At 58.0% G+C, this 27,169-nt stretch overlaps 1 protein-coding gene across 4 annotated transcripts in view; it reads left to right on the forward strand.

Moving 5' to 3' along the window:
- Positions 1 to 27,169, forward strand: part of LOC140732460 (uncharacterized) — a 164,441-nt gene that overhangs the window by 64,636 nt on the left and 72,636 nt on the right. For all 4 annotated transcript variants that reach the window (XM_073055138.1, XM_073055137.1, XM_073055140.1 and 1 more), the window contains exons 10-14: positions 2,454 to 2,573; positions 16,332 to 16,575; positions 19,355 to 19,488; positions 20,117 to 20,314; positions 23,229 to 23,380. In XM_073055138.1, coding sequence (XP_072911239.1) covers positions 2,454 to 2,573; positions 16,332 to 16,575; positions 19,355 to 19,488; positions 20,117 to 20,314; positions 23,229 to 23,380 — 848 coding nt within the window. The remainder of the gene's footprint in view (positions 1 to 2,453; positions 2,574 to 16,331; positions 16,576 to 19,354; positions 19,489 to 20,116; positions 20,315 to 23,228; positions 23,381 to 27,169) is intronic.

Below are 27,169 nucleotides of genomic sequence, written 5' to 3' on the forward strand. Positions count from 1 at the left end.
GGGATGGCAGGACTTTCATATGAAGAAAGACTGGATCGACTAGGCTTATACTCACTGGAATTTAGAAGATTGAGGGGGGAATCTTATTGAAACGCATAAAATTCTAAAGGGATTGGACAGGCTAGATGCGGGAAGATTGTTTCCGATGTTGGGGGAAGTCCAGAATGAGGGGTCACAGTTTAAGGATAAAGGGGAAGCCTTTTAGGACTGAGATGAGGAAAAACTTCTTCACACAGAGAGTGGTGAATCTGTGGAATTCTCTGCCACAGGAAACAGTTGAGGCCGGTTCATTGGCTATATTTTAAGAGAAAGTTAGATATGGCCCTTGTGGCTAAAGGGATCAGGGGGTATGGAGAGAAATCAGGTACAGGGTTCTGAGTTGGATGATCATACTGAATGGTGGTGCAGGCTCGAAGGGCCGAATGGCCTACTCCTGCACCTATTTTCTATGTTTCTCTGTGTAAACTTCTCACTGCCTCAGTAAAACAGCCAGCATAACCAAAGATCCCCTCCTACGCCAGACATCCTCTCTTCTCCCCCTCCCATCAGGCAGAAGGTACAAAAGCTTGAAAGCATATACTGTCCCACCAGACTCAAGGACAGCTTCTACCCCACTGTAATAAAACCATTGAATGGTCTCCTCGTGCAATAAGATGAACTCTTGACCTCACAATCGACCTGGTTATGACCTTGCCCACCTTGTCTGCCTGCACTGCACTTTCTCTGTAACTAAAACTCTGTTCTACATTCTGTTATTGTTTCACCTTATTCTACCTCAGTGCTCTGTGTAATGATCCGATCTGTAGGACCAGAATGCAGGAGGAGTTTTTCACGGTACCTCGGTACTTGTGACAGTAATAAACCCACATACCAAGTTGTTCTTCAGCCTCTTAAACTTTTCACCTCTGACCCTAAATCTATCCCTCCAGTTTTTGATTTCTAATGCTGGAAAAAAAAATTGCTTATCCCCTCTATGCCCATTGTGATCTTAATGTACTTGTACAAGATGACTCCTCAGCCTCCAACTTACCCTTAAAAGGGAAAGGAAATCAGCCATATGTGAATGGTGATGGGCCGAATGGCCCAATTCTACTATGTTTTTTGATCTACTGGTCATACATCTCTGGACTGTGGGAGGAAACCGGAGCACCCGGAGGAAACCCACACGGTCACGGGGAGAACGTACAAACTCCTTAAAGGCAGCGGTGGGAATTGAACCCTGATCTTACAGCTGTCACTGTAAACCGTTACCCTAACCGCTAGGCCACCATGCTGTCTCTAGCACAGAGTTCAGCAGCCCAACACCAGCTTCTGGGAAACACTTCAGCATTCTTCTGTCCAGCCTGAAAGTACCAGCTCACCAACACAATCCCAGGATCTTCAGTGGCGCCAGTTTCCAGCGATCATCAGTCAAGTCCATATGGCAAATCCTTCAAAGGAGGAGTTCAGCCGAGACCCACTCTGCTCTCCCAGTGGGTGACGAGGGTGCTGGGGAGCTGGAGGTATCTGGCAAGACAGAAGATCAGAATCAGAATTAGGAGGGGTATTGTTAGGGTAAATGTAAGCAGGCTTTTTCCACCGAGGTTGGGTGGGAATACAACCAGAGGTCATGGGTTAAGGGGGAAAGGTGAGAAGTTTAAGGGGAACACGAGGGGAAGCTACCTCACTCAGAGGGTGGAATGAGCTGCCAGTAATCGATTTCAACGTTTGAGTGAAGTTTGGATAGGTGCGTGGATGGTAGGGGTCTGGAAGGCTGTGGTCGTTGCAGGTTGATGAGAATAGGCAGTTTAGATGGTTTAGCATAGACTAGATGGGCTGAAGGGTCAGTTTCTGTGCTGTGCTTTTCAATGACGCTGTGTCTCTAATCAGAATTTCTTTATTGCCAGTCTGTGAAACAGAGTAGAATTGATTGTGGTTCAGTGCCAAGCATAAAAACACAGGACAATACCGGAACAGACAGGACAACAGTGCAAACAGCCATGAGCAAACAACAATCAGCAGAGCGGTCACATGTGCAAACAGCAATAAATGTGGACAGACTCAATGATTATCAAGAGCAGGAAAGACCATGTCACGGATGTTGCGCAGGGACAGTTGCGGTTTTGTTGAGAAGCTGGAGAGCTACAGGAAAGAAGCTTCGCAGATGAAGAGTAGTCCTGGTAGTGATAGATTCGTGGTGTCTCCCCGATGGCAATTTGGTGAATAGGAGACTGCTACGGTGGGTGGAGTCAGCAGTAAATTCTTCAGATCTTTTCTTCGCTCCCACGATGAAAAGGTCTTTTGAAGCCAGTAGCTGGAGCAACGCAGCAGGTCAAGCAGCATCTACGAAGGAGAAATGGATAGTTGACGTTTTCAGCTGTGATGCTTCATTCTTTCGCTCATTTGTAGTTAGCAGGGTGCTGTGATCCTGAAATTAGGAGTTCTGGTCCGACATTTTGCTCTTTTTCTCACAGTTGACTAGACTCCACCACGAGGAAGGCAAGAGGCAGAGGGAACTCTCCTTGAATGCCATCAGGGCCCGAAATCACTTCTGCAAGCAAAAGATTTGCCTGAATTTCAAGAGAGGGCTGCAGGTGAGTGCCCAGGTTGAGCAGCTGAGGTAAGGTACGAAAGTCAGGGTTGGAATAAGCTCAAGTTTATTGTCATCTGACTATCCATATGTACAACCAAATGAAACAACGTTCCTCCGGACCATTGTGCACCCACAAAATATGTATCACACTCAGCTCATCAAACAAAATATTGCTAAAAATAATTTAATAAAACATCATTCGAAGCACTGGTAAACAGCAAACAGCTGACTGTCCTGATGCCGAGACCCCGGTTGTGACGGGGTATCCAACTCTCCCGGTAAATTTCACAAAGCGATGGGGTGTCGGCTGGGTGGGGGGACCCCGGTTGTGACGGGGTATCCAACTCTCCCGGTAAATGTCACAAAGCGATGGGGTGTCGGCTGGGTGGGGGGACCCCGGTTGTGACGGGGTATCCAACTCTCCCGGTAAATGTCACAAAGCGATGGGGTGTCGGCTGGGTGGGGGGACCCCGGTTGTGACGGGGTATCCAACTCTCCCGGTAAATGTCACAAAGCGGTGGAGTATCGGCTGGGTGGGGGGGACCCCGGTTGTGACGGGGTATCCAACTCTCCCGGTAAATGTCACAAAGCGGGGGGGGTGTCGGCTGGGTGGGGGACCCCGGTTGTGACGGTATCCGACTCTCCCGGTAAATGTCACAAAGCGGTGGGGTGTCGGCTGGGTGGGGGGGACCCCGGTTGTGACGGGGTATCCGACTCTCCCGGTAAATGTCACAAAGCGGTGGGGTGTCGGCTGGGTGGGGGGACCCCGGTTGTGACGGGGTATCCAACTCTCCCGGTAAATGTCACAAAGCGGGGGGGTTTCGGCTGGGTGGGGGGACCCCGGTTGTGACGGTATCAAACTCTCCCGGTAAATGTCACAAAGCGGGGGGGTGTCGGCTGGGTGGGGGGACCCCGGTTGTGACGGGGTATCCAACTCTCCCGGTAAATGTCACAAAGCGGGGGGGTATCGGCTGGGTGGGGGGACCCCGGTTGTGACGGGGTATCCAACTCTCCCGGTAAATGTCACAAAGCGGTGGGGTGTCGGCTGGGTGGGGGGACCCCGGTTGTGACGGGGTATCCAACTCTCCCGGTAAATGTCACAAAGCGGTGGGGTGTCGGCTGGGTGGGGGGACCCCGGTTGTGACGGGGTATCCAACTCTCCCGGTAAATGTCACAAAGCGGTGGGGTGTCGGCTGGGTGGGGGGACCCCGGTTGTGACGGTATCTGACTCTCCCGGTAAATGTCACAAAGCGGTGGGGTGTCGGCTGGGTGGGGGGACCCCGGTTGTGACGGGGTATCCGACTCTCCCGGTAAATGTCACAAAGCGGGGGGGTGTCGGCTGGGTGGGGGGACCCCGGTTGTGACGGGGTATCCAACTCTCCCGGTAAATGTCACAAAGCGGTGGGGTGTCGGCTGGGTGGGGGGACCCCGGTTGTGACGGGGTATCCGACTCTCCCGGTAAATGTCACAAAGCGGTGGGGTGTCGGCTGGGTGGGGGGACCCCGGTTGTGACGGGGTATCCAACTCTCCCGGTAAATGTCACAAAGCGGGGGGGTTTCGGCTGGGTGGGGGGACCCCGGTTGTGACGGTATCAAACTCTCCCGGTAAATGTCACAAAGCGGGGGGGTGTCGGCTGGGTGGGGGGACCCCGGTTGTGACGGGGTATCCAACTCTCCCGGTAAATGTCACAAAGCGGGGGGGTATCGGCTGGGTGGGGGGACCCCGGTTGTGACGGGGTATCCAACTCTCCCGGTAAATGTCACAAAGCGGTGGGGTGTCGGCTGGGTGGGGGGACCCCGGTTGTGACGGGGTATCCAACTCTCCCGGTAAATGTCACAAAGCGGTGGGGTGTCGGCTGGGTGGGGGGACCCCGGTTGTGACGGGGTATCCAACTCTCCCGGTAAATGTCACAAAGCGGTGGGGTGTCGGCTGGGTGGGGGGACCCCGGATGTGACGGGGTATCCGACTCTCCCGGTAAATGTCACAAAGCGGGGGGGGTGTCGGCTGGGTGGCGGACCCCGGTTGTGACGGTATCCAACTCTCCCGGTAAATGTCACAAAGCGGTGGGGTGTCGGCTGGGTGGGGGGACCCCGGTTGTGACGGGGTATCCGACTCTCCCGGTAAATGTCACAAAGCGGTGGGGTGTCGGCTGGGTGGGGGGGACCCCGGTTGTGACGGGGTATCCGACTCTCCCGGTAAATGTCACAAAGCGGGGGGGTGTCGGCTGGGTGGGGGGACCCCGGTTGTGACGGGGTATCCGACTCTCACGGTAAATGTCACAAAGCGGTGGGGTGTCGGCTGGGTGGGGGGACCCCGGTTGTGACGGGGTATCCAACTCTCCCGGTAAATGTCACAAAGCGGTGGGGTGTCGGCTGGGTGGGGGGACCCCGGTTGTGACGGTATCCAACTCTCCCGGTAAACGTCACAAAGCGGTGGGGTGTCGGCTGGGTGGGGGGACCCCGGTTGTGACGGGGTATCCAACTCTCCCGGTAAATGTCACAAAGCGGGGGGGTGTCGGCTGGGTGGGGGGACCCCGGTTGTGACGGTATCCAACTCTCCCGGTAAATGTCACAAAGCGGTGGGGTGTCGGCTGGGTGGGGGGACCCCGGTTGTGACGGGGTATCCAACTCTCCCGGTAAATGTCACAAAGCGGGGGGGTGTCGGCTGGGTGGGGGGACCCCGGTTGTGACGGTATCCAACTCTCCCGGTAAATGTCACAAAGCGGTGGGGTGTCGGCTGGGTGGGGGGACCCCGGTTGTGACGGGGTATCCAACTCTCCCGGTAAATGTCACAAAGCGGTGGGGTGTCGGCTGGGTGGGGGGGCCCCGGTTGTGACGGGGTATCCAACTCTCCCGGTAAATGTCACAAAGCGGTGGGGTGTCGGCTGGGTGGGGGGACCCCGGTTGTGACGGGGTATCCAACTCTCCCGGTAAATGTCACAAAGCGGGGGGGTGTCGGCTGGGTGGGGGGACCCCGGTTGTGACGGGGTATCCAACTCTCCCGGTAAATGTCACAAAGCGGTGGGGTGTCGGCTGGGTGGGGGGACCCCGGTTGTGACGGGGTATCCAACTCTCCCGGTAAATGTCACAAAGCGGGGGGGTGTCGGCTGGGTGGGGGACCCCGGTTGTGACGGGGTATCCAACTCTCCCGGTAAATGTCACAAAGCGGGGGGGTGTCGGCTGGGTGGGGGACCCCGGTTGTGACGGTATCCAACTCTCCCGGTAAATGTCACAAAGCGGTGGGGTGTCGGCTGGGTGGGGGGAACCCGGTTGTGACGGGGTATCCAACTCTCCCGGTAAATGTCACAAAGCGGGGGGGTGTTGGCTGGGTGGGGGGACCCCGGTTGTGACGGGGTATCCAACTCTCCCGGTAAATGTCACAAAGCGGTGGGGTGTCGGCTGGGTGGGGGGACCCCGGTTGTGACGGTATCCAACTCTCCCGGTAAATGTCACAAAGCGGGGGGGTGTCGGCTGGGTGGGGGGACCCCGGTTGTGACGGTATCCAACTCTCCCGGTAAATGTCACAAAGCAGTGGGGTGTCGGCTGGGTGGGGGGACCCCGGTTGTGACGGGGTATCCAACTCTCCCGGTAAATGTCACAAAGCGGTGGGGTATCGGCTGGGTGGGGGGGACCCCGGTTGTGACGGGGTATCCGACTCTCCCGGTAAATGTCACAAAGCGGGGGGGGGTGTCGGCTGGGTGGGGGGACCCCGGTTGTGGGGGTATCCGACTCTCCCGGTAAATGTCACAAAGCGGTGGGGTGTCGGCTGGGTGGGGGGACCCCGGTTGTGACGGTATCCGACTCTCCCGGTAAATGTCACAAAGCGGTGGGGTGTCGGCTGGGTGGGGGGACCCCGGTTGTGACGGGGTATCCAACTCTCCCGGTAAACGTCACAAAGCGGTGGGGTGTCGGCTGGGTGGGGGGACCCCGGTTGTGACGGTATCCAACTCTCCCGGTAAATGTCACAAAGCGGGGGGGTGTCGGCTGGGTGGGGGGACCCCGGTTGTGAGGGGGTATCCAACTCTCCCGGTAAATGTCACAAAGCGGTGGGGTGTCGGCTGGGTGGGGGGGACCCCGGTTGTGACGGGGTATCCAACTCTCCCGGTAAATGTCACATAGCGGTGGGGTGTCGGCTGGGTGGGGGGGACCCCGGTTGTGACGGGGTATCCAACTCTCCCGGTAAATGTCACAAAGCGGTGGGGTGTCGGCTGGGTGGGGGGACCCCGGTTGTGACGGGGTATCCAACTCTCCCGGTAAATGTCACAAAGCGGTGGGGTGTCGGCTGGGTGGGGGGGACCCCGGTTGTGACGGGGTATCCAACTCTCCCGGTAAATGTCACAAAGCGGTGGGGTGTCGGCTGGGTGGGGGGGACCCCGGTTGTGACGGGGTATCCAACTCTCCCGGTAAATGTCACATAGCGGTGGGGTGTCGGCTGGGTGGGGGGACCCCGGTTGTGACGGTATCCAACTCTCCCGGTAAATGTCACAAAGCGGGGGGGTGTCGGCTGGGTGGGGGGACCCCGGTTGTGACGGGGTATCCGACTCTCCCGGTAAATGTCACAAAGCGGTGGGGTTTCGGCTGGGTGGGGGTACCCCGGTTGTGACGGTATCCAACTCTCCCGGTAAATGTCACAAAGCGGTGGGGTGTCGGCTGGGTGGGGGGACCCCGGTTGTGACGGGGTATCCAACTCTCCCGGTAAATGTCACAAAGCGGTGGGGTGTCGGCTGGGTGGGGGGACCCCGGTTGTGACGGGGTATCCAACTCTCCCGGTAAATGTCACAAAGCGGGGGGGTGTCGGCTGGGTGGGGGACCCCGGTTGTGACGGGGTATCCAACTCTCCCGGTAAATGTCACAAAGCGGGGGGGTGTTGGCTGGGTGGGGGACCCCGGTTGTGACGGTATCCAACTCTCCCGGTAAATGTCACAAAGCGGTGGGGTGTCGGCTGGGTGGGGGGAACCCGGTTGTGACGGGGTATCCAACTCTCCCGGTAAATGTCACAAAGCGGGGGGGTGTTGGCTGGGTGGGGGGACCCCGGTTGTGACGGGGTATCCAACTCTCCCGGTAAATGTCACAAAGCGGTGGGGTGTCGGCTGGGTGGGGGGACCCCGGTTGTGACGGTATCCAACTCTCCCGGTAAATGTCACAAAGCGGGGGGGTGTCGGCTGGGTGGGGGGACCCCGGTTGTGACGGTATCCAACTCTCCCGGTAAATGTCACAAAGCAGTGGGGTGTCGGCTGGGTGGGGGGACCCCGGTTGTGACGGGGTATCCAACTCTCCCGGTAAATGTCACAAAGCGGTGGGGTATCGGCTGGGTGGGGGGGACCCCGGTTGTGACGGGGTATCCGACTCTCCCGGTAAATGTCACAAAGCGGGGGGGTGTCGGCTGGGTGGGGGGGACCCCGGTTGTGACGGGGTATCCGACTCTCCCGGTAAATGTCACAAAGCGGTGGGGTGTCGGCTGGGTGGGGGGACCCCGGTTGTGACGGTATCCGACTCTCCCGGTAAATGTCACAAAGCGGGGGGGTGTCGGCTGGGTGGGGGGACCCCGGTTGTGACGGTATCCAACTCTCCCGGTAAATGTCACAAAGCGGTGGGGTGTCGGCTGGGTGGGGGGACCCCGGTTGTGACGGGGTATCGAACTCTCCCGGTAAATGTCACAAAGCGGGGGGGTATCGGCTGGGTGGGGGGACCCCGGTTGTGACGGGGTATCCGACTCTCCCGGTAAATGTCACAAAGCGGTGGGGTGTCGGCTGGGTGGGGGGACCCCGGTTGTGACGGGGTATCCAACTCTCCCGGTAAATGTCACAAAGCGGTGGGGTGTCGGCTGGGTGGGGGGACCCCGGTTGTGACAGTATCCAACTCTCCCGGTAAATGTCACAAAGCGGTGGGGTGTCGGCTGGGTGGGGGGACCCCGGTTGTGACGGTATCCAACTCTCCCGGTAAATGTCACAAAGCGGTGGGGTGTCGGCTGGGTGGGGGGACCCCGGTTGTGACGGGGTATCCGACTCTCCCGGTAAATGTCACAAAGCGGGGGGGTGTCGGCTGGGTGGGGGGACCCCGGTTGTGACGGGGTATCCAACTCTCCCGGTAAATGTCACAGAGCAGTGGGGTGTCGGCTGGGTGGGGGGACCCCGGTTGTGACGGGGTATCCAACTCTCCCGGTAAATGTCACAAAGCGGTGGGGTGTCGGCTGGGTGGGGGGACCCCGGTTGTGACGGGGTATCCAACTCTCCCGGTAAATGTCACAAAGCGGTGGGGTTTCGGCTGGGTGGGGGGACCCCGGTTGTGACGGGGTATCCAACTCTCCCGGTAAATGTCACAAAGCGGTGGGGTGTCGGCTGGGTGGGGGGACCCCGGTTGTGACGGGGTATCCAACTCTCCCGGTAAATGTCACAAAGCGGTGGGGTTTCGGCTGGGTGGGGGGACCCCGGTTGTGACGGGGTATCCAACTCTCCCGGTAAATGTCACAAAGCGGGGGGGTGTCGGCTGGGTGGGGGGACCCCGGTTGTGACGGGGTATCCAACTCTCCCGGTAAATGTCACAGAGCAGTGGGGTGTCGGCTGGGTGGGGGGACCCCGGTTGTGACGGGGTATCCAACTCTCCCGGTAAATGTCACAAAGCGGTGGGGTGTCGGCTGGGTGGGGGGACCCCGGTTGTGACGGGGTATCCAACTCTCCCGGTAAATGTCACAAAGCGGTGGGGTTTCGGCTGGGTGGGGGGACCCCGGTTGTGACGGGGTATCCAACTCTCCCGGTAAATGTCACAAAGCGGTGGGGTGTCGGCTGGGTGGGGGACCCCGATTGTGACGGGGTATCCGACTCTCCCGGTAAATGTCACAAAGCGGGGGGGTGTCGGCTGGGTGGGGACCCCGGTTGTGACGGTATCCAACTCTCCCGGTAAATGTCACAAAGCGGGGGGGTGTCGGCTGGGTGGGGACCCCGGTTGTGACGGTATCCAACTCTCCCGGTAAATGTCACAAAGCGGGGGGGTGTCGGCTGGGTGGGGGGACCCCGGTTGTGACGGGGTATCCAACTCTCCCGGTAAATGTCACAGAGCAGTGGGGTGTCGGCTGGGTGGGGGGACCCCGGTTGTGACGGTATCCGACTCTCCCAGTAAATGTCACAAAGCGGGGGGGTGTCGGCTGGGTGGGGGGACCCCGGTTGTGACGGGGTATCCGACTCTCCCGGTAAATGTCACAAAGTGGTGGGGTGTCGGCTGGGTGGGGGGACCCCGGTTGTGACGGGGTATCCAACTCTCCCGGTAAATGTCACAAAGCGGGGGGGTGTCGGCTGGGTGGGGGGACCCCGGTTGTGACGGTATCCAACTCTCCCGGTAAATGTCACAAAGCGGTGGGGTGTCGGCTGGGTGGGGGGACCCCGGTTGTGACGGGGTATCCAACTCTCCCGGTAAATGTCACAAAGCGGTGGGGTGTCGGCTGGGTGGGGGGACCCCGGTTGTGACGGGGTATCCGACTCTCCCGGTAAATGTCACAAAGCGGGGGGGTGTCGGCTGGGTGGGGGGACCCCAGTTGTGACGGGGTATCCGACTCTCCCGGTAAATGTCACAAAGCGGGGGGGTGTCGGCTGGGTGGGGGGACCCCGGTTGTGACGGTATCCGACTCTCCCGGTAAATGTCACAAAGCGGTGGGGTGTCGGCTGGGTGGGGGGACCCCGGTTGTGACGGGGTATCCAACTCTCCCGGTAAATGTCACAAAGCGGGGGGGTGTCGGCTGGGTGGGGGGACCCCGGTTGTGACGGTATCCAACTCTCCCGGTAAATGTCACAAAGCGGGGGGGTGTCGGCTGGGTGGGGGGACCCCGGTTGTGACGGGGTATCCAACTCTCCCGGTAAATGTCACAAAGCGGGGGGGTGTCGGCTGGGTGGGGGGACCCCGGTTGTGACGGGGTATCCAACTCTCCCGGTAAATGTCACAAAGCGGTGGGGTGTCGGCTGGGTGGGGGGACCCCGGTTGTGACGGGGTATCCAACTCTCCCGGTAAATGTCACAAAGCGGGGGGGTGTCGGCTTGGTGGGGGGACCCCGGTTGTGACGGGGTATCCAACTCTCCCGGTAAATGTCACAAAGCGGGGGGGTGTCGGCTGGGTGGGGGGACCCCGGTTGTGACGGGGTATCCAACTCTCCCGGTAAATGTCACAAAGCGGGGGGGGTGTCGGCTGGGTGGGGGGACCCCGGTTGTGACGGGGTATCCAACTCTCCCGGTAAATGTCACAAAGCGGTGGGGGTGTCGGCTGGGTGGGAGGACCCCGGTTGTGACGGGGTATCCAACTCTCCCGGTAAATGTCACAAAGCGGGGGGGTGTCGGCTGGGTGGGGGGACCCCGGTTGTGACGGTATCCAACTCTCCCGGTAAATGTCACAAAGCGGTGGGGTGTCGGCTGGGTGGGGGGACCCCGGTTGTGACGGGGTATCCAACTCTCCCGGTAAATGTCACAAAGCGGGGGGGTGTCGGCTGGGTGGGGGGACCCCGGTTGTGACGGGGTATCCGACTCTCCCGGTAAATGTCACAAAGCGGTGGGGTGTCGGCTGGGTGGGGGGACCCCGGTTGTGACGGGGTATCCAACTCTCCCGGTAAATGTCACAAAGCGGTGGGGTGTCGGCTGGGTGGGGGGACCCCGGTTGTGACGGGGTATCCAACTCTCCCGGTAAATGTCACAAAGCGGGGGGGTGTCGGCTGGGTGGGGGGACCCCGGTTGTGAGGGGGTATCCAACTCTCCCGGTAAATGTCACAAAGCGGTGGGGTGTCGGCTGGGTGGGGGGACCCCGGTTGTGACGGGGTATCCAACTCTCCCGGTAAATGTCACAAAGCGGGGGGGTGTCGGCTTGGTGGGGGGACCCCGGTTGTGACGGGGTATCCAACTCTCCCGGTAAATGTCACAAAGCGGGGGGGTGTCGGCTGGGTGGGGGGACCCCGGTTGTGACGGGGTATCCAACTCTCCCGGTAAATGTCACAAAGCGGGGGGGGTGTCGGCTGGGTGGGGGGACCCCGGTTGTGACGGGGTATCCAACTCTCCCGGTAAATGTCACAAAGCGGTGGGGTGTCGGCTGGGTGGGGGGACCCCGGTTGTGACGGGGTATCCAACTCTCCCGGTAAATGTCACAAAGCGGGGGGGTGTCGGCTGGGTGGGGGGACCCCGGTTGTGACGGGGTATCCAACTCTCCCGGTAAATGTCACAAAGCGGTGGGGTGTCGGCTGGGTGGGGGGACCCCGGTTGTGACGGGGTATCCGACTCTCCCGGTAAATGTCACAAAGCGGTGGGGTGTCGGCTGGGTGGGGGGACCCCGGTTGTGACGGGGTATCCAACTCTCCCGGTAAATGTCACAAAGCGGTGGGGTGTCGGCTGGGTGGGGGGACCCCGGTTGTGACGGGGTATCCAACTCTCCCGGTAAATGTCACAAAGCGGTGGGGACGAGGGCTTCGGTGTTTTTTACTGTCAAGTACACGTGTGCAGTGAAACAACTGCTTGTATCAGCATCACAGACACATGGCAAATTCAACTCTACATCGAAAAACTGGGAAGGCGTTGCACTTAGTGGATAGTGCTGGAGGAAATGTATTGAAGAGCGAGCTGTACTGCATGAGAATGACTTCCACTGTGTTACAAGAATCACCCCTTGTGATAATGATCAATGAGGCACAGAGAATCTGAATTTATTGACAAGTAACTTTAATTGCCTCAACTAAAAAGCATGTGGGATCACAAACTGTCTCCGTGTGCACCCTACTAGAACCCCTGACCCTCCACGAACAGTCTATGCAGAGTAAAGGTATTACTCAGGAAAGGTGTCTACACTGACCCAGCATTTCTCGTGGCCCCGATCTCCACGTGTCCGTGGGGTCCTCCTTATCTGTGATGGTTGGTCTCTGCCTGCTGGAGAGTTATCGCCCCTGTGTATTTGGAACTCCTGACTCTTGTACTGTTCCTCTTCAAGTGAACTGGTGGATCTGCATCCCATTGGCTCAAGGTCACCTGACCTACCTGGGTCACCATCTTACTGGTTCTAGCCCGGGCTACAGCCGACATTGTTCAACACACACAAAATGCTGGTGGAACGCAGCAGGCCAGGCAGCATCTATAGGGAGAGGTACAGTTGACGTTTCGGGCCGAGACCCTTCGTCAGGTGTTCCCTGCCTGGCCTGCTGTGTTCCACCAGCATTTTGTGTGTGTTGCTTGAATTTGCAGCATCTGCAGATTTCCTCGTGTTTGTGCCAACATTGTTCTCTGGTTTCTGCCCCCACCCTCAGCCTCATGGCTTTGTTCCTTGTAGTTCTGACAGTCCAAGCCAGTTAAACTAGGTGAACCAGACAGACTCTAACAAGATTAGATTGCTACTTTGGTAAGTCTGGCATTTTACATAATAAATATCTACTCCTCTGAGAACGGTCTCAGATTTAGCAGGTCATTGCCTGAAGCTGCTTGTGTCCACATTCAGTTGCTCTGAAGCAAGGATCAGTCCAGAGTCACACCCAGCTACTTGCCTGAGAATAGTATCAGATTTAGCAGGTCATTGCCTGAAGCTTCATTGCTCAATATGGCAGCATTCCCGTGAAAATCATCAACGTCAGTTATAAATAATCATTAACAAATTTCCATGTGCGCTCTCAGTCTGGGCAAGTGCTGAAAACTGTGAGGCCTGACCCTGAGGGTTTTGACTTCAAAAATGACTGACTAAATCTGATCAGACAGTGCTATTGAGAGGGGCAGTACTGAGGGAGGGTCACACTGTGGGAGGGGAGGTACTGAGGGAGGGTCACACTGTGGGAGGGGCGGGTACTGAGGGAGGGGCGGTACTGAGGGAGGGTCACACTGTGGGGGGGCGGTACTGAGGGAGGGTCACTATGGGAGGGGCGGTACTGAGGGAGGGTCACACTGTGGGAGGGGCGGGTACTGAGGGAGGATTACACTGTGGGAGGGGAGGTACTGAGGGAGGGTCACACTGTGGGAGGGGTGGTACTGAGGGGGGGTCACACTGTGGGAGGGGCGGGTACTGAGGGGGGTCACACTGTGGGAGGGGTGGTACTGAGGGAGGGTCACTGTGGGAGGGGCGGTACTGAGGGAGGGTCACACTGTGGGAGGGGCGGTACTGAGGGAGGATTACACTGTGGGAGGGGAGATACTGAGGGAGGGTCACACTGTGGGAGGGGTGGTACTGAGGGGGGGTCACACTGTGGGAGGGGCGGGTACTGAGAGAGGGTCACTGTGGGAGGGTTGGTACTGAGGGAGGGTCACACTGTGGGAGGGGCGGGTACTGAGGGAGGGTCACACTGGGAGGGGAGGTACTGAGGGAGGGTCACTGTGGGAGGGTTAGTACTGAGGGAGGGTCACACTGTGGGAGGGGCGGGTACTGAGGGAGGGTCACACTGGGAGGGGAGGTACTGAGGGAGGGTCACACTGTGGGAGGGTTGGTACTGAGGGAGGGTCACACTGTGGGAGGGGAGGTACTGAGGGGGGTCACACTGTGGGAGGGGAGGTACTGAGGGGGGGTCACACTGTGGGAGGGGCGGTACTGAGGGAGGGTCACACTGTGGGAGGGTTGGTACTGAGGGAGGGTCACACTGTGGGAGGGGAGGTACTGAGGGGGGTCACACTGTGGGAGGGGCGGTACTGAGGGAGGGTCACACTGTGGGAGGGGCGGTACTGAGGGAGGGTCACACTGTGGGAGGGGAGGTACTGAGAGAGGGTCACTGTGGGAGGGTTGGTACTGAGGGAGGGTCACACTGTGGGAGGGGCGCTACTGAGGGAGGGTCACTGTGGGAGGGGCGGTTCTGAGGGAGGGTCACACTGTGGGGGGGTGGCACTGAGGGAGGGTCACACTGTGGGAGGGGAGGTACTGAGGGAGGGTCACACTGTGGGAGGGGCGGTACTGAGGGAGGGTCACTGTGGGAGGGGCGGTACTGAGGGAGGGTCACACTGGGAAGGGAGGTACTGAGGGAGGGTCACACTGTGGGAGGGGAGGTACTGAGGGGGGTCACACTGTGGGAGGGGAGGTACTGAGGGGGGTCACACTGTGGGAGGGGCGGTACTGAGGGAGGGTCACACTGTGGGAGGGTTGGTACTGAGGGAGGGTCACACTGTGGGAGGGGAGGTACTGAGGGGGGTCACACTGTGGGAGGGGCGGTACTGAGGGAGGGTCACACTGTGGGAGGGGAGGTATTGAGGGAGGGCCACTGTTGGAGGGGCGGTACAGGGGGAGGGTCACACTGTGGGAGGGGTGGTACTGAGGGAGGGTCACACTGTGGGTGGGGTGGTACTGAGGGGGGTCACACTGTGGGAGGGGCGGTACTGGGGGAGGGTCACACTGTGGGAGGGGCGGTACTGGGGGGTCACACTGTGGGAGGGGTGGTACTGAGGGAGAGTCACACTGTGGGAGGGGAGGTATTGAGGGAGGGCCACTGTTGGAGGGGCGGTACAGGGGGAGGGTCACACTGTGGGAGGGGTGGTACTGAGGGAGAGTCACACTGTGGGAGGGGTGGTACTGAGGGATGGTCACACTGTGGGAGGGGAGGTACTGAGGGAGGGTCACTGTGGGAGGGGAGGTACTGAGGGAGGGTCACACTGTGGGAGGGGCGGTACAGGGGGAGGGTCACACTGTGGGAGGGGTGGTACTGAGGGAGAGTCACACTGTGGGAGGGGAGGTATTGAGGGAGGGTCACACTGTGGGAGGGGTGGTACTGAGGGAGAGTCACACTGTGGGAGGGGAGGTATTGAGGGAGGGCCACACTGTGGGAGGGGTGGTACTGAGGGAGGGTCACACTGTGGGAGGGGAGGTATTGAGGGAGGGCCACACTGTGGGAGGGGCGGTACAGGGGGAGGGTCACACTGTGGGAGGGGTGGTACTCTGATTGGCACTACCCCTCCCATGGTGTGACACTGTCTCTGTACTCTTTTCCACAGAAGCTGCCTGGCCTGCTGAGTTCTTTTGTGTCTTGCTCTGATTTCCTGCATCTGCAGATTTTCTCCTCCTTGTCACCACGTGCAGTGATTACACAGGCTTAAATCAAGTTGGTTTATCATTGTCACATGCCAATACACTGCGAATGACTTGATCTGGCAAGATTTTCACTGTACCTCAGTTAATATTAAACCATAGAAAAGTATGACACAGAAACAGGCCCTTTGGCCCATCTAGGTCATACTGAACCATTTAAACTGCCTCGCGGCAGTGATCTGCACCCGAACCATAGCCTTTCATATCCCTACAATCCAAGTACCTATCCACACTTCATTAAATGTTGAAATCCAGCACTTGCACTGGCTGCTGGTTGCACACTCTCGTGGCCTTTCTGAGTGAAGTTTCCCCCTGGGTCTCCTTTAAACTTCTCACCTTTCACCCTTAACCCATGACCTCTAGTTGTCGTCTCACCCAATTTCAGTGGGAAAAGGCCTGCTTGCGTTTACCCTATCTATGCCCCTTCATAATTTTGTATACCTCTATCAAATCTGCCCTCAATCTTTACATTCCAAGGAATAAAGTCCTAACCTATTCATCTTTCCTTATACCTCAGGTCCTCCAGTCACTGCAGCATCCTTGTTCATTTCCTCTGTTGTCTTTCAACTTTATTTACCTGGTTGCTGCGGGGAGTAGCGGAGAGAGGAGGATTCTTTCCTCAGCAGAAGACTCCCCTTAATGTTAGATTGGCTCCTCCGTCGTACCAGCTCGCCCCAGTGTCTGTCTGCCATCGGTGCACGTTGCCCAGCTGACTGCGTTCTCCCAGGTTGTGATGTTTGTTTTGGTGCGTTTAGGATCTGAAATGCCAGGCCAGAGATGAAGACACGGATTCTGATGAGGATCAGGAGGAAAGTGATGAGGACGAGGACGAGGATGATGTATGCGAAATGTATCCCATGGAAGATGGACCAGGCCCAGACCCTCCCGTGGGCACCCAGCTGCCCGTGTTCACGGTCAGCTCCACCGAGTACCTGAAACTGCGCGACAAGCTTCAGCGGGATGGACCTCCGCGGGTCTTTCACAACATCGAGGACACAGGTCAGACCTTCCTGAGCCTGCCACCCTCGCTGGGGCTTGGACAGGGGGTGGGGGTGTGAAATAAAGTCAGGAAATGCTGGAAGTATCCAGTCAGGACAAGGACCAAAGATAATCCTCCAGGTTCGAGACCCAGATCTGTCAGACCTGAAACGTTAACTTTCTTTTCTCAGAGACCTTTTAAATTTATTTTTAATGTTTCATTTAGAGAACAGTCCCTTCCGGCCTAATGAGCCAGGCAGCCCAGCAATCTCCACTTATCTACCCCTTGCCTAGTCACAGGACAATTTATAGTAACCAGTTAACCTACTGCCTGTGCGTCCTTGGACTGTGGGAGGAAACCCATGCGGTCACGGGGAGAACATGCAAACTCCTTATGGGCAGCGCGGTATCGAACTCTGAACTCTGATTCCTCGAGCTGTAATAGTGTCAGGCTAACCGCTACGTTACAGTGGAAACCCACTGCTGAGGGTTTCCAGCTTTTGTTTCGGATTTCCAGCTTCTGTGGATGTTTTGACTCTCAGATTGGGGTGTCTGGGTTAGTTTAGGTGGCTGTTTAAACCAAGGCTCCTTTGCTTCTTCAGATCAATGTTGAAGTTCCCTGGCTGTTCCATGAGGGGATAAAAAGGATCCCTTGATTTCTGGGGTAACATAAACATCGGAAGTTAGGTTTACCGGTGGTGGGATCCATTTTGCCAGTGAAAGCAGATAAAACTGTAAGAGATTCCAAAGGTGCCTGGAACGTTGAGCAACACACACAGAAAGCTGGAGGAACTTGGCAGGTCAGGCAGCGTCCATGAAGGGGAATGAAACAGTCAACGTTTCGGGCCAAAATCCTTCATCAAAAAAGTTGTCCCCACCTTTAATGCAGATCACCCGAGGTAATTTCTTGATTTTTCACATTGTCTTCAACCTGAGGGCATGAACATCAATTTCTCTAACTTCTGGTAATTTCTCTCCCCTGCACCTTCTGTCTTTCTCTATTCCCCATTCTGCCCCTCCTCTTCCTTCCCTTCCTCGCATGGGCTACTCTCCTATCCTATAGGATTGCTTCTTCTTTAGCCCTTTACCCTGTCCACCAATCAGCTTCCAGCTTCTTGCTTCACCCCCCCCCCTCCCTCTCCCCCACCTTATTCTGGCATCTTCCCCTTTCCTTTCCGGTCCTGGTGAGGAGCCTTGGCCTGAAACATCGACTGTTTATTCCCCTGACCTGCAAGGTTCTCCCAGCTCTTGGTGTGTGTTGCTAGGAAACCGAAGGATGTAGAGACGAGTACAGAGGGGACAAAGTCTGTACCTTCGTATTCCCCACATCCTCTTTAACTACAGGAACCTTTACCCGTGATTGCCCATGTGCTGGAGGTACCCCTAGTCTCAGCTTCCAGGAGCTTGGAACATTGTGTTCAGCTCTGGTCCCCTGACTATAGGAAGGATGTGGAGGCCTTAGAGAGGGTGCAGAGGAGATTTGCCCCAGGATGCTGCCTGGATTAGAGAGCATGTCCTGTAGGTTGAATGAGTCCTGTTCTAAGCCATTCAATATTTGATAGATTCAATTAAATTCCACCCCCCCATCTCATTCTTCTGATGGGACCAGCCTACCTGAGTGAATCATTTGCCCCTGTTTGACCCACATCACACCCAACTCCAGGTAAATGTCCTTTAAGTGTTTTTATACCAGCTTCACCCCACCCATTCCTCTGACAAGCTCGTCCCATATACACACCACCCCTCTGAGCAGAGACGTTCCCTCTCAGATCTGTTTTAAATCTCTCTCCTCTCACCTTAAACCCCAAAACCTGAAGAAGAACAGCGCCATGCCGTTGCAGCTGGGGGTGTCGGAGTTCAGAGTTCGGTTCCCACGTCGTCTGTAACCAAGTTTGTACATTTGCTCCTGTGACCGTGTGGGTGCTCTGGTTTTCTCCCACAGTCCAAAGACCTACCAGCTTTTTACTTAATGATAAAGCGCGGAGTAGTTCTTTCGAGCCCACCACCCCACCCCAACAACTCCTAACAACCCTGATTTAAGCCTAACTTAATCAAGGGACAATTTACAGTGGCGAGTACGTTTTTGGACTGTGGGAGGAAACTGGAGCATGGAAACCTGCACGTTCCACAGGGTGGACGTACAAACGCTCCTCACAGAGGACGCTGGAGTTGAACTCTGAACCGAGACGCCCCGAGCTGTAATAGAGTCGCGCTACCGTGGCGCCCCTTCGGCAGGTTAATTGCTCTTGTGGTTAGGCCTGGGTTAAAATCGGTTGGTTGCTGAGCAACGTGGCTGAGTGGGCTGGAATATCCTGTGCTGTGCTGGGGCAATCGATCAATCAATCAGTCAATCAATAGACAGATGGGCAGCCTTCGCATTCACCCTGAATAATGGCCCTCATGATTTTACATCTTGTGATAAGGACGCCTTTTCAATACCCTATCTTTGTGGGAATAAGTCTTCGCCTAATAAACAGCTCCCTGTAACTCAGGCCCTCGAGCCTAGGAACAGTAGCGCAGTAGTTAGCATAATCGATTTACAGTGCCATTGATTACGGATCAGGGTTCGATTCTCTCCAGTGTCCGTAAGAGTTTGTACGTTCTCCTTGTAACCGCGTGTGTTTCCTCCCACATTCCAAAGATTGGTGGGTTAGATGCTGCCTGGCCTGCTGAGTTCCTCCAGCATTTTGTTTGTGTTGCTTTGATTTGCAGCACCGGCAGACTTTCTCTTGTTTGTGAAGCCCCAGTTCATTGGCTTGGGAACGCTGATGCCAGCTTCCTTCCCTTGGTTTCCCCACAGAGATTCCCGCCGTGCAGAGATTCGTCCATCGGATCACGCTGGCCAGACGAGCGCTGGGCACTGAGGTGGTCATCCGCAAGTTGGCCACCTTTGTCAGTCACGTCGTGAACTACCTGACCAATCGCAGAGCCCAGGTACGGGGGGGGAGGTGGGGGTGGGGGTTGTGGAAGGGGGCAGCGAGAGGACCCACACCAACATGTCGGTCCTTGGACTGCTCCGCTGCTGCGATGAAGCCAGACTCGTAGCACCTCGTATTCCATCTAGGGAGCCTCCATGATGGCATGAACGTGGATGTGGCCCAAAACATAGACTTTACTCCTTTCCAAAGACGCTGCCTGACATGCTGAATTCCTCCAGCATTTTGTGTGTGTTGAAAAAGATTTTAAAAATCAGCTTTATTTTATCACACGTGTACATCAAAGTGATGTCTGTGTCAAAAACCAGCGCAGTAGGGGGATGTGTTGGGGACACCCAGGGAGTTCACGCCCTGACCGTAACCCGTGGACTGTGGGAGGGAACAGGAGCTCCCAGAGGAAGCCCACGCGGTCACGGGGACAATGTACAAGCTCCTTACAGGCAGCGGTGGGAATTGAACCTGTGTCGCTGGTGTAATAGTGTTGCACTCGCCACTATGCTGGCTTCCAGCAACTGCAGCATCTCGTGAGGAGGAGGGTGCTGGAATTGAAGGTGAGGCCACTGTATTGTATGCGCTTGTCCCTCCCCGGCCCCGGACTGAGTTTCACTGTGGATATCTCTCCGCAGAGTGCCTCCCTCCAGGCAAAGATGCGCGAGGCCGTACGACACTGCCTAGTACGCGTCCGAGAGATATTCCAGCAGGCGGCTGAGGATTGCAGCCGGAAAATCGAGGGCTCGTTTGCAGAAATCAAGACACAGCTGAGCTTTGGGAAGAAGATGGCGTTGAAGAACAGTTTGGACACCGTGCTGCGCTGGGGTTCACGGGTCAGTGGGCTGTGTTCCGAGCTGGAGTCCGGATTCCCGACCGACTCACAACCAATCACCTCCTGTGTTCAGTGGACAGATGGTCTATCATATCAGTGCTAGTTCCCCTCGTAGACCTGATTCATTCCGAGACTAATCCCCGTAGCCCCGTCTCAAAGCTCAAATACTCTCACTGTCCCACTCTCTCCCCACAGTCCTGTATCAGTCCCCACACTAATCCCACTGTCCCACTCTCTCCCCACAGTCCTGTGTCAGACCCCACATTAATCACACTGATCGACACTCTCCCCACAGTCCTGTATCAGTCCCCACACTAATCCCACCATCCCACTCTCTCCCCACAGTCCTGTGTCAGTCCCCACACTAATCCCACCATCCCACTCTCTCCCCACAGTCCTGTGTCAGTCCCCACACTAATCCCACTCTCTCCCCACAGTCCTGTGTCAGTCCCCACACTAATCCCACCATCCCACTCTCTCCCCACAGTCCTGTACCAGTCCCCACACTAATCCCACTGTCCCACTCTCTTCCCACAGTCCTGTGTCAGTCCCTACACTAATCCCACTGTCCCATTCTCTCCCCACAGTCCTGTGTCAGTCCCCACACTAATCCCACCGTCCCATTCTCTCCCCACAGTCCTGTACCAGTCCCCACACTAATCCCACTGTCCCATTCTCTCCCCACAGTCCTGTGTCAGTCCCCACACTAATCCCACTGTCCCACTCTCTCCCCACAGTCCTGTGTCAGACCCCACACTAATCCCACTGCTCGACTCTCTCCCCACAGTCCTGTATCAGTCCCCACACTAATCCCACCATCCCACTCTCTCCCCACAGTCCTGTGTCAGTCCCCACACTAATCCCACTGTCCCACTCTCTCCCCACAGTCCTGTGTCAGTCCCCACACTAAACCCACTGTCCCACTCTCTCCCCACAGTCCTGTGTCAGTCCCCACACTAAACCCACCGTCCCACTCTCTCCCCACAGTCCTGTGTCAGTCCCCACACTAATCCCACTGTCCCATTCTCTCCCCACAGTCCTGTGTCAGTCCCCACACTAATCCCACTGTCCCACTCTCTCCCCACAGTCCTGTGTCAGTCCCCACACTAATCCCACCGTCCCACTCTCTCCCCACAGTCCTGTGTCAGTCCCCACTCTCTCCCCACAGTCCTGTGTCAGTCCCCACAGTAATCCCACCGTCTCACTCTCTCCCCACAGTCCTGTGTCAGTCCCCACACTAATCCCACCGTCCCACTCTCTCCCCACAGTCCTGTGTCAGTCCCCACACTAATCCCACTGTCCCACTCTCCCCCCACAGACCTGTGTCAGTCCCCACACTAATCCCACTGTCCCACTCTCTCCCCACAGTCCTGTATAAGTCCCCACACTAATCCCACTGTCCCACTCTCCCCCCACTGTCCCACTCTCTCCCCACAGTCCTGTATCAGTCCCCACACTAATCCCACTGTCCCACTCTCTCCCCACAGTCCCGTGTCAGACCCCACATTAATCCCACCGTCCCACTCTCTCCCCACAGTCCTGTGTCAGTCCCCACACTAATCCCACCATCCCACTCTCTCCCCACAGTCCTGTGTCAGTCCCCACACTAGTCCCACCGTCCCACTCTCTCCCCACAGTCCTGTGTCAGTCCCCACACTAATCCCACTGTCCCACTCTCTCCCCACAGTCCTGTATAAGTCCCCACACTAATCCCACTGTCCCACTCTCTCCCCACAGTTCTGTGTCAGTCCTTACACTAATCCCACTGTCCCACTCTCTCCCCACAGTCCTTTGTCAGTCCCCACACTAATCCCACTGCCCCATTCTCCCCACAGTCCTGTGTCAGTCCCCACTCTCTCCCCACAGTCCTGTGTCAGTCCCCACACTAATCCCACCGTCCCACTCTCTCCCCACAGTCCTGTGTCAGTCCCCACACTAATCCCACCGTCCCACTCTCTCCCCACAGTCCTGTGTCAGTCCCCACACTAATCCCACCTTCCCACTCTCTCCCCACAGTCCTGTGTCAGTCCGCACACTAATCCCACTGTCCCACTCTCTCCCCACAGTCCTTTGTCGGTCCCCACACTAATCCCACCGCCCCACTCTCTCCCCACAGTCCTGTACCAGTCCCCACACTGTTCCCACCGACCCACTCTTTCCCCACAGTCCTTTGTCAGTCCCCACACTAATCCCACTGTCCCACTCTCTCCCCACAGTCCTGTGTCAGTCCCCACACTAATCCCACCGTCCCACTCTCTCCTCACAGTCCTGTAACAGTCCCCACACTAATCCCACTGTCCCACTCTCTCCCCACAGTCCTGTGTCAGTCCCCACACTAATCCCACTGTCCCACTCGCCCCCCACTGTCCCACTCTCCCCCCACTGTCCCACTCTCTCCCCACAGTCCTGTATCAGTCCCCACACTAATCCCACTGTCCCACTCTCTCCCCACAGTCCTGTGTCAGTCCTTACACTAATCCCACTGTCCCACTCTCTCCCCACAGACCTTTGACAGTCCCCACACTAATCCCACTGCCCCATTCTCCCCCCACAGTCCTGTGTCAGTCCCCACACTAATCCCACTGTCCCACTCTCTCCCCACAGCCCTGTGTCAGTCCCCACACTAATCCCACCGTCCCACTCTCTCCCCACAGTCCTCTGTCAGTCCCCACACTAATCCCACTGTCCCACTCTCTCCCCACAGCCCTGTGTCAGTCCCCACACTAATCCCTAACACAGGGTTTGCTGGGGTCCTGGTTTGTCAGGTATCAAAGGTTACAGAGGGGTCACTGGAGAATGGGTTGGAGGAAAATGGACGGACCAGCTGGCTGAGTCTGATATTCCGATTCGAGTCCCTGCTCAGGGCGAGTCCAGAGCATCTCATCCACTGGACTCTCTCTGCTTCCCTTCTGCAGCCTCCCAGTGGCCTTCCGTACCCAACCTACAAGGCAACGTGTAGTCGTAACGGGACCTTCTCGTCCCCCGCGTGTGGAGCCATCGACTTCAATGAGGAGCTGAGCCGGCCGCTGCTCACCCCTCTGCAGATGGTGTGGAACAAGCAATTCAAGTAAGGGCTGGGGCTGGCGCAGAGTGCGGGAGGTGGACGTGGGCAAGGGTTATTGGGCTGGGGCAGAGTGCGGGAGGTGGACGTGGGCAAGGGTTATTGGGCTGTGGGAGAGTGCGGGAGGTGGACATGGGCAAGGGTCATTGGGCTGTGGGAGAGTGCGGGAGGTGGACGTGGGCAAGGGTTATTGGGCTGTGGGAGAGTGCGGGAGGTGGACATGGGCAAGGGTTATTGGGCTGGGGCAGAGTGCGGGAGGTGGACGTGGGCAAGGGTTATTGGGCTGTGGGAGAGTGCGGGAGGTGGACATGGGCAAGGGTCATTGGGCTGTGGGAGAGTGCGGGAGGTAGACATGGGTGAGGGTTATTGGGCTGTGGGAGAGTGCGGGAGGTAGACATGGGTGAGGGTTATTGGGCTGTGGGAGAGTGCGGGAGGTAGACATGGGTGAGGGTATTGGGCTGTGGGAGAGTGCGGGAGGTGGACGTGGGCAAGGGTCATTGGGCTGTGGGAGAGTGCGGGAGGTGGACGTGGGCAAGGGTCATTGGGCTGTGGGAGAGTGCGGGAGGTGGACGTGGGCAAGGGTCATTGGGCTGTGGGAGAGTGCGGGAGGTAGACATGGGTGAGGGTTATTGGGCTGTGGGAGAGTGCGGGAGGTAGACATGGGTGAGGGTTATTGGGCTGTGGGAGAGTGCGGGAGGTGGACGTGGGCAAGGGTCATTGGGCTGTGGGAGAGTGCGGGAGGTGGACGTGGGCAAGGGTCATTGGGCTGTGGGAGAGTGCGGGAGGTGGACGTGGGCAAGGGTCATTGGGCTGTGGGAGAGTGCGGGAGGTGGACGTGGGCAAGGGTTATTGGGCTGTGGGAGAGTGCGGGAGGTGGACATGGGCAAGGGTCATTGGGCTGTGGCAGAGTGCGGGAGGTGGACGTGGGCAAGGGTCATTGGGCTGTGGGAGAGTGCGGGAGGTGGACGTGGGCAAGGGTCATTGGGCTGTGGCAGAGTGCGGGAGGTGGACGTGGGCAAGGGTCATTGGGCTGTGGCCGAGTGCGGGAGGTGGACATGGGCAAGGGTTATTGGGCTGTGGCAGAGTGCGGGAGGTGGACGTGGGCAAGGGTCATTGGGCTGTGGCAGAGTGCGGGAGGTGGACGTGGGCAAGGGTCATTGGGCTGTGGCAGAGTGCGGGAGGTGGACGTGGGCAAGGGTCATTGGGCTGTGGCAGAGTGCGGGAGGTGGACGTGGGCAAGGGTCATTGGGCTGTGGGAGAGTGCGGGAGGTGGACGTGGGCAAGGGTCATTGGGCTGTGGGAGAGTGCGGGAGGTGGACGTGGGCAAGGGTCATTGGGCTGTGGGAGAGTGCGGGAGGTGGACGTGGGCAAGGGTCATTGGGCTGTGGGAGAGTGCGGGAGGTGGACGTGGGCAAGGGTCATTGGGCTGTGGGAGAGTGCGGGAGGTGGACGTGGGCAAGGGTCATTGGGCTGTGGGAGAGTGCGGGAGGTGGACGTGGGCAAGGGTTATGGGGCTGTGGGAGAGTGCGGGAGGTGGACGTGGGCAAGGGTTATTGGGCTGTGGGAGAGTGCGGGAGGTGGACGTGGGCAAGGGTTATTGGGCTGTGGGAGAGTGCAGGAGGTGGACTTGGGCAAGGGTTATTGTGCTGTGGCAGAGTGCGGGAGGTGGACATGGGCAAGGGTCATTGGGCTGTGGCAGAGTGCGGGAGGTGGACATGGGCAAGGGTTATTGGGCTGTGGGAGAGTGCGGGAGGTGGACGTCGGCAAGGGTTATTGGGCTGTGGGAGAGTGCGGGAGGTGGACATGGGCAAGGGTTATTGGGCTGTGGGAGAGTGCGGGAGGTGGACATGGGCAAGGGTCATTGGGCTGTGGGAGAGTGCGGGAGGTGGACGTGGGCAAGGGTCATTGGGCTGTGGGAGAGTGCGGGAGGTGGACGTGGGCAAGGGTTATTGGGCTGTGGAAGAGTGCGGGAGGTGGAAGTGGGCAAGGGTCATTGGGCTGTGGGAGAGTGCGGGAGGTGGACGTGGGCAAGGGTCATTGGGCTGTGGGAGAGTGCGGGAGGTGGACGTCGGCAAGGGTTATTGGGCTGTGGGAGAGTGCGGGAGGTGGACGTGGGCAAGGGTTATTGGGCTGTGGGAGAGTGCGGGAGGTGGACATGGGCAAGGGTCATTGGGCTGTGGGAGAGTGCGGGAGGTGGACATGGGCAAGGGTCATTGGGCTGTGGGAGAGTGCGGGAGGTGGACATGGACAAGGGTCATTGGGCTGTGGGAGAGTGCGGGAGGTGGACATGGGCAAGGGTCATTGGGCTGTGGGAGAGTGCGGGAGGTGGACATGGACAAGGGTCATTGGGCTGTGGGAGAGTGCGGGAGGTGGACGTGGGCAAGGGTCATTGGGCTGTGGGAGAGTGCGGGAGATGGACGTGGGCAAGGGTCATTGGGCTGTGGGAGAGTGCGGGAGGTGGACGTGGGCAAGGGTCATTGGGCTGTGGGAGAGTGCGGGAGGTGGACGTGGGTAAGGGTCATTGGGCTGTGGGAGAGTGCGGGAGGTGGACATGGGCAAGGGTTATTGGGCTGTGGAAGAGTGCGGGAGGTGGACATGGGCAAGGGTCATTGGGCTGTGGGAGAGTGCGGGAGGTGGACATGGGCAAGGGTTATTGGGCTGTGGAAGAGTGCGGGAGGTGGACGTGGGCAAGGGTTATTGGGCTGTGGGAGAGTGCGGGAGGTGGAAGTGGGCAAGGGTCATTGGGCTGTGGGAGAGTGCGGGAGGTGGACGTCGGCAAGGGTCATTGGGCTGTGGGAGAGTGCGGGAGGTGGACATGGACAAGGGTTATTGGGCTGTGGGAGAGTGCGGGAGGTGGACGTGGGCAAGGGTCATTGGGCTGTGGGAGAGTGCGGGAGGTGGACATGGGCAAGGGTTATTGGGCTGTGGGAGAGTGCGGGAGGTGGACGTGGGCAAGGGTTATTGGGCTGTGGGAGAGTGCGGGAGGTGGACGTCGGCAAGGGTTATTGGGCTGTGGGAGAGTGCGGGAGGTGGACATGGGCAAGGGTCATTGGGCTGTGGGAGAGTGCGGGAGGTAGACATGGGTGAGGGTTATTGGGCTGTGGGAGAGTGCGGGAGGTGGACATGGGCAAGGGTTATTGGGCGGTGGGAGAGTGCGGGAGGTGGACGTCGGCAAGGGTTATTGGGCTGTGGGAGAGTGCGGGAGGTGGACGTCGGCAAGGGTCATTGGGCTGTGGGAGAGTGCGGGAGGTGGACATGGACAAGGGTTATTGGGCTGTGGGAGAGTGCGGGAGGTGGACATGGGCAAGGGTTATTGGGCTGTGGGAGAGTGCGGGAGGTGGACGTGGGCAAGGGTTATTGGGCTGTGGGAGAGTGCGGGAGGTGGACATGGACAAGGGTTATTGGGCTGTGGGAGAGTGCGGGAGGTGGACATGGGCAAGGGTTATTGGGCTGTGGGAGAGTGCGGGAGGTGGACGTGGGCAAGGGTCATTGGGCTGTGGGAGAGTGCGGGAGGTGGACATGGACAAGGGTTATTGGGCTGTGGGAGAGTGCGGGAGGTGGACATGGACAAGGGTCATTGGGCTGTGGGAGAGTGCGGGAGGTGGACATGGACAAGGGTTATTGGGCTGTGGGAGAGTGCGGGAGGTGGACGTGGGCAAGGGTTATTGGGCTGTGGGAGAGTGCGGGAGGTGGACGTGGGCAAGGGTCATTGGGCTGTGGGAGAGTGCGGGAGGTGGACATGGACAAGGGTCATTGGGCTGTGGGAGAGTGCGGGAGGTGGACATGGACAAGGGT

The sequence above is a fragment of the Hemitrygon akajei genome, chromosome 8 (genome assembly GCF_048418815.1).
Source record: "Hemitrygon akajei chromosome 8, sHemAka1.3, whole genome shotgun sequence".
Lineage (NCBI taxonomy): Eukaryota > Metazoa > Chordata > Chondrichthyes > Myliobatiformes > Dasyatidae > Hemitrygon > Hemitrygon akajei.